General features: G+C 39.2%; 1 protein-coding gene across 1 annotated transcript; it reads left to right on the top strand.

Annotated features, from left to right (window-relative positions):
* Positions 1-3320, top strand: LOC131161555 (zinc finger protein GAI-ASSOCIATED FACTOR 1-like). The gene is made up of 4 exons (XM_058117389.1): positions 1-486; positions 605-1001; positions 1226-1446; positions 2109-3320. Exons 1-4 carry the CDS (start codon positions 351-353, stop codon positions 3059-3061), a joined length of 1707 nt encoding a protein of 568 aa, XP_057973372.1. The 5' UTR covers positions 1-350; the 3' UTR covers positions 3062-3320.
* The last annotated feature ends 4429 nt before the right edge of the window (positions 3321-7749 follow it).

Below are 7749 nucleotides of genomic sequence, written 5' to 3'. Positions count from 1 at the left end.
ATAATACTTCAAATTTCTTTTCTCCTCTCTCTCTCGTCTCCCTGTCTGCATCTTCTTAGTCATTCTTATCCGCTAATGAAGCCGCCGCCGTATGCGACGGTTGTTCACCGAGCACGATCTTCTGGCTAGTGGGACGGTGGGAGTATGGTCAAGGAACTTTATCGATAGTTGTAGTTAGAGTTAGGAGAGGTTAGGGTTTTGGGTTTTGAGAGCTGGGTGTTGAAACCCTAGAGAGCTGAGTGGTTAAGCTACTTAATTTGTGCTCGGAGATTGGGGAGCGTTTGAGAGAAATTTCGTCTTTCAGTTTTCTTCGATTCTGATTTTTCTTGGCAGATTGGATAGTCGAAACTATGGTGGAGCTGGAGAACTCGTCGCCGGTGACTGTTTCAACGGCTTCTGCAGAAGCAAGCGTGTCTTCTTCGGGAAATCAAACTATGCCAGCTGAGGCACCGCCAAAGAAGAAGCGAAACCTCCCTGGAATGCCTGGTAAGATTAGTAAAATTGTTACACTTCCAGCGATAATTTGATTAATAGCTTCGTCAGTCTGAAAAATGGTTTAATTCACAAAAAAATTAAGAGCTCTTTCAATTTTCGATTCTCCCAGATCCAAATGCAGAGGTGATTGCTTTGTCTCCTAAAACTCTAATGGCCACAAACAGATTTGTGTGTGAGATCTGCAATAAAGGATTTCAACGAGACCAGAATCTGCAACTTCACCGGCGAGGCCACAACCTGCCTTGGAAGCTGAGGCAGCGAACCAGCAAAGAGATTCGGAAACGAGTATACGTGTGTCCGGAGCCGTCGTGCGTGCACCACAGTCCGTCCAGAGCTCTCGGCGATCTCACCGGCATAAAGAAGCATTTTTGCAGGAAACACGGCGAGAAGAAATGGAAGTGCGAGAGGTGCTCCAAGAAGTACGCCGTGCAGTCCGACTGGAAGGCGCATTTGAAGACCTGTGGTACCAGAGAATACAAATGCGATTGCGGAACTTTGTTCTCTAGGTTTCCTTTCCGTCGAATCATTATTTTCCTTTTGATTGATTCTTATATCCTCATCCCCCTGTTTGGTTCCCGAGAAACCATAGGAAAAGAAATTTTCCCTACTTTTTTCTCTCTTTTTTTCTTTACTTTCCCGTTGTTAAATGTTAATTTATAGGCGTTCGTGTGGTATTTTATGTTTTCTAATGTTTTGGTGTATTTTGTGTTGCTGCTGTTGTTAATTAAAGGAGGGACAGCTTTGTCACCCACAGAGCTTTTTGCGATGCGTTGGCCGAGGAAGGTGCTAGAGCTCATACCCTTGCCATTCCTAAGAACGCCAACGAGAATGTGAAGCTTCAGACAACAAGTTCGCCTCCTCCTCCGCCACCGCCCTTAGTGGCGCCTCCGACGCCACCGGTTTGCCCCGCAACAAATGTAATAACGCCGGTTTTGTCGATCCAAAACCCAGGTAACATACCAAAACTAAACCAAAGGGTCCAGTCCATACATTATAAAATAGTTATGTCTATCTTGAAGAGGACGTTTTGTACGCTTCTGCTGGGACATGGGATTGAATCATTGAACCATTGGTAATGTTGTTTGTTTTCAATTATTCTCCTGGTTTAGTATACGCGACCCTTTCTAAACCTTACCTTTGATCTACTGCTCTACTGATCTTTGTTCTCATCCTATCACCCAAAAAAAATGAAAATGAAAAACAACGAAAGATCTTTGTTGTTATCTGAGATTAAGGTTGAGCTCCGAGAGAGGTTTTTTTTTTTTTGTCCTAAGGGCTTGTTCTAAATTCTCAATCGATGCGCGATAAAAAGAACCAGCCCAAAGGTCGAAAAGCAGAAAAAGAAAAAGAGAGGGGTTGGCTTGTTTGTGAGAAAGGAAGCCATGATTGGTTCTCCTTTTAAACAAAAGCCTTTTTACAGTTCAAGCTGCTGCTTCTTACTTGTTAATTGGGGTTCCACGCTTTAAAAAGTATCTTTAGAAAAGCTTTCCTTGTGTGTGTATCGGCTATCAACTAGCTTTGTGATGGTTGCATTATCTTCCCTTTTTTATTTTTTGGGTGCTTACTCTTTAAGTTTTCTAATCCTTTTTCATCATGTTTTTTCTTGGTAACAGAGCTGCCGGAAAACCCAGTCAGGCTCTTGCCGCGAACAACCGCCCCAATGCGCTTAACCGCGGTCGCCACCACCACTGCCACCGCCACCAGCAGCAGCAGTGGCAATCCCACCTTGGCCAGCAATAGCAGCAGTAGCACCCGAACCCCCAGCGTGTTTGCAAGTGTATTTGCGCCTTCTACTACAACTGTGATTTCACAGTCGCCACAAGTATCATCCTCTTTTTCTAATCTCATCTCTGGTGCCCAACACCTGACCAAGTGCACTGAGCGACCCACCACTAGCCTCGCACCAATCCCCACCGCAGAGCCCATCTCCCTCTGTCTCTCCTCACCCATCTACTTTTCCAACGCCTCCTCTTCCCTCTTCCCAGCGCTCGACCAAGACCACCACCGTCACTACGCCCAATCCCCACAGCCCCCCGCCATGTCTGCCACCGCATTGCTCCAAAAAGCCGCCCAAATGGGCGCTGCCGCATCCAAGGGCTCGTGGCTTCACGGCCTCGGTCTCGCAATTTCCTCCCCGACTTCCGGCCAGCAAGATCATGCCGCCACCACCACCACCACCAACACTACCACCACTGCCACCAGCTCAATTACCACGCAGTGGAACTCTGGCCAGATCGAGCCCGAGAGCACCGCATCTGTCGCGGCCGGCCTCGGACTCGGTCTTCCCTCCCGTAGCACCGGCTCCGCATTGACAGACCTGATGATGGGTCCTCCGTCATTGTTCGGGAACAAGCCCACCACGCTTGATCTTCTGGGATTGGGCATTGGCGCCGGAGGCGCCTCCACCGGAGAACTCTCTGCTCTGCTGACTTCCATGGGAGGTGGCATTGATGTTGCAACGGCAGCCGCCGCTGCCGCGTCCTTTGGAGGAGCCAGTTCTCAGTCTCCCGGAGAGAAGTGGGAGGGTCCGCCGGAGAGGAAGCCCAATCGGCCGGCGCTGCTCTAGTCCACCACTCCAATATATTTAAACCCCGGCGTTATTTTGTGACCGGTAATTAGCAAAACAGAAGCTTCAGTTCTCCCTCTTTGTTAAATACCCTTTTTTTTTTTTTGTTTTACCTAGTCATTTTGGGTCCTTTGAAACGAGAATAGAGGTAGGGAGCTTTTTGGTTTTTGGCTTCTTTTTTTTTCCCCCCCTTTTCTCGTCTTTAAATTGTGCTGTGGCAAATGCCTTTTTTGGTATATAACTTATTAATGTTGGATCACTTTTTGAGAGGAGTAAAAATTGTAAATGCGGGGAGACATGAACGTGGGAGTGTTTGGTGGAAGTGCGTGGAGTGGGGAATTGAAGGAGGGGCTCTGTCCAGACAATTACTTAGTAGATGCATGCCAGCAGTCTCCCATATATCAATCATATTAACTATTAAGAAAGGAAGGGGAAAGGGGAAGAAGAAGCTGCATTTTGCATGGTTTGCGGGCCTGCAGATTTTGGGGGGTTCAGTGCGAATGTCGTCATTGGCTTTTAACTCAGCGGGAGGTGGTCAATGTCGGCAGTTTGAAATTCGCAAAACGCATGTGCGGTTTCCACACAGAAAAGGGTTTTGGAATACTAAACAAAAAATAGTAATCAAATTCAAAAGGCCTAGAATGAGCTTTGTATTATATGTAGGTCAAGGTTTAGGGCTATGGATATAGAGACAAATTATGGGATTTGGTTTTCGTTTTCTCCGGGACTCAGGTCTGTGATCTGAATACTTATAATATTCCCCTGTCGGTGCTTTGAATTTACGAAAGAGACCAAACTATGAACGATGCGGGCTGTTAAGCTTCTGTTCACACTTCAAAGTCCAATGGGGGTATGTCTTTGTTTTTCCTCATCCATTCTCTCTTAATTGCTCGCGTGGTACGATTTCAGGACGAATGTTAAGTTTGATTTAGGACAATGCTTTTAGATGTGATGGGTATTTGGTAAGAAGGTAATGTTTTGTTTGGAAAAAAGAAAATAGAGTAAAACAAAATTATATTAGATTTTATGATTATACATGCTTGTCTTATTCTATTGATTTCGACCAAACTGAACAAGGATCATTTAAAAAAAAAAAAAAAAAAAATGAAGCTAGGGGACAATTGAGGAAGTCCTGGAAGGGAAGATAATGGAGGGAGGAGAAATAGGATGGGGGGAAGAGGCAATTAGTGTGATGGGGTTGGCAAACAAGTGTGGGTCTTCAGTCTTGACCCCTCCCATCTTCATGAGTCGCAATCATACATAGGGGAAAGAGAGAGAGAGTGGGGCATTTGCGCTATTTGGAATTTGCCATATGCCAATTTCATTGAAGTGGTGGTTGAGATGGGCAATTTGGTGGCCTACAGCTGTACTGCAGTTGCCTCTTTCGGAGAAAGGCCAAACACTACTCATTTATCACTCCTTTCTTTCGTCGTATCTCATTTCTATGGTCTCCACTTGTCCCATTAATTATTTCCATTTAAGCACTGGTGTATACAAGTATAGGTTTTAAGTAATTCAGGGCGATTTAAGTAAAATAGTTCTGTTTGGTAATTTTTTTGGAGTTTTGAATTTAAATTTATATTATTTTTAATGAAATTTAAAACAATTTTATGTCACATTCCGTCTAAATTTACACAATTCAAACTAAAAGTTCGAAATTCAATCTCTTAAATAATGAGTGAAAGTTTATTTTATAATTTATCCAACACTTATAAAAATACCAAGTAGCGGAAACAAATATGTAACGACCCAAAACCATTTTTTTTACTTATTTACCCTGATACCCCTATAATACCTCCTATAACATCTCAGGGTCCAGATGGACACTGAGGTATTCCTGTACATAGATTGACACGCCTATGCAGTGGAAAACATAAAATCATACATCCATATTTATAATACTAGAATTCAGTGCTCCCAAACCATACATATATATTTACATGTCACCCCCAGTATTATCTACTCAACAATACAATCCCCTGAATACACTTACCCTTTAAATAGGTAGTACAAAAGATCTCTTTATTTGCGAGCTTAACTGGTTTACCTGAAAAATGTTAAACCACTAGGATGAGATAACGTTCAGTAAGAGGAAATATGCTATTACTAGTGTGTCGCGACTGAGTTTCGTAAATATTATATTGACAATATCTGAAAATGTAAAAATTGGTAAATCAATATATAGTATAACTTGCATTTATCATAATTTAAAGTATAACTGTAATATTTGAGTTTTCTATTTTTTCATATTTCTAGTATCATACTATATTTGCTGATATTCTGTAAATCTATATACATATACATAACTGAGATGTTTACCTTGGAAAACTGTACGTCATGATTTAACCCCTCATGACAGGGTTGTGCAGTCCATAGGCGGGACTTAATCTTGGTTGACTTACCAATAAGTCAACTGTACTTTATCAATCCTTAGTCAGGCCAAACTGCAACCTCTCCTCGGTCCGAAACTAGTAACTACCTCGTCAAATCGACCACCTCAACCCGGTCTTCTGGGATGTCTACAATCTCTCCAGGCATGGTTGACGGAAACCATCCACACACTATCTAAGATGTGTGGTTGCACTTTGATCTATACTAGCTATGGTATTGTGCTGTGCTAACTGAACATAACTTGATTCATCAGGGTCTGATACTGTATATGCTATTTTTATAGATATCCTACTGTTTTCATTATGATTCCAAAATAACCATAATATTATAAATTTGATTTGAAAATACTATAATATCTTACTAAAATAACTGTAATATCTGACTGTAATAACTGTAATATCTGATTGTCATATCTGGCTGAATAATCTGTAATGTTTGAGTGTTATGATTTTGAAAAGCATGACATTTTGTAAATACTGTAAAAATACTTGTCTATATAATATTTGTAAAACATCTGTCTGGTAAATATCTATCTGGTAAATATTTGCCTGTAAAATATATCTGTCTATATATACACTGTAAATCATGATATTCTGAAAAACTATATAAATTCTGTACTAAACAAATATCTACTCAAGCCACATAATTAAAAGAACTCATGTTTTGAAATCTGTAAAACTGTATAATTTATACCTTGTACCTTAATAAACTAATACTATGATTTACTGATAATATTTATGAATGTACTAGCATAACATATTTCCCTTATCTAACTGGCTGGAAGGCTCGCCTCCAACTTTATCCTCATGCTCACGGCGTACTATCCCCAAAATCTTGAAATAATACATATTTCCAATAAATCAACTATATTTCTCTGAACCTACATACTCGTAATTTTCTGAATTATAATTTACCTGCGCTCCTAGAAATATTCACTGGGGTCCCCAACCCATGTCTACAGGGTCCCCAAAAACACCCTATGTAACACCCCAACCCCGAGGGGCCTGGGATATTAACTTTTTACCATTGATTTACAGCGGAAGCAAATAAACTCAATTATTATTAAACCAGAGCGCTAATTATCCATATTATAATCACTTATTTCAAAAGAAGAAAATTACACAAACATAAATATCTAAAATCATACTAATATTTCTAATAAATATTTATTTTTCTAATCCCCACCCGCATGCTTGCTAAGCCTTATTTCCAACATGCTCTTCAGAGTTATCTGAAATAAAAATATGATTGGAGTGAGACAACGCTTGGTAAGTAAATAAGATTATTATTAGTGTGTGGCCAAAATGAGCTTTTTAAAAATTTCGTAAAACAATATTTAATACTATAACTTCAAATTTTCTTTTAGAATAAATATAAATTTAAAAATTTCTGCACAAAACTTTTGTCATCAATTACAATAGTAAAATTTTATAATTATATACTATAACTGTTAAATTAAACTTTTAACTTTAAAACTGTATAAACATTTAATGATAAACATACATATACTTTTCTTTATACGTTTTCCTTAGATCATCATTTAAGCACCAAAATGATTCTTTTCACGTAAACTTACACTTTTCCTTCAAATCATCAGTAACTTTGTACACGTAATTAAATATGTATAAACATATATTATAAAAACCACCCTTAGGCCTGTTTGCCGTAAGTCATGTTTACCCTAATGACTGGGTTGTGCGGTCCAAAGACTGGACTTAGCTAGCTGGCCGACCAAACTAAATCAACATACGTAAACTTTAAGTGAGATTTTCTTTATTAAGTCCTGGTCCGGAACCAGGTGTGCACTCAAGAAAAATCCACTAACATAAATAACCACTTTGTAAACAGTGTGGGTGCACTTTAATCCGTATAAACTTTAAGCTGCGGTACCGAGCATCTGTAACTTTGAACTTTCGTTGCCATAAGGGGTTTTAAAATCATCTTATTATAATTTATGCAATTTAAAATAATATCGTAAAAATCTCATCTTTACTCATATTTTCATAAAAAAATGCAACGTAAAAATAAACTCATGCACACAATTTTTGTGTTAAAAATATATATAATTTTATTTTTGAATAGAAAGAAATGCTGAAAATTTACCTGAGGGGATTAGAACATTTCTTAACCCAAAAATAGATGCAAGTATATTAAAGATAGAACTGGTATAATTAAATATGCGTAAAAATAAACTCATGGAAATTTTGTGGAACTAATTAACATAATTGAAATTTACTTATAAAATAAACTTGGGTATAAATTTTAAATAAAAAAAAAACTAACATAATCAAAATTTA

Source organism: Malania oleifera, chromosome 8 (assembly GCF_029873635.1).
Source record: "Malania oleifera isolate guangnan ecotype guangnan chromosome 8, ASM2987363v1, whole genome shotgun sequence".
NCBI classification, from domain to species: domain Eukaryota; kingdom Viridiplantae; phylum Streptophyta; class Magnoliopsida; order Santalales; family Ximeniaceae; genus Malania; species Malania oleifera.
This window is presented reverse-complemented; position numbering and strand designations above follow the sequence as displayed.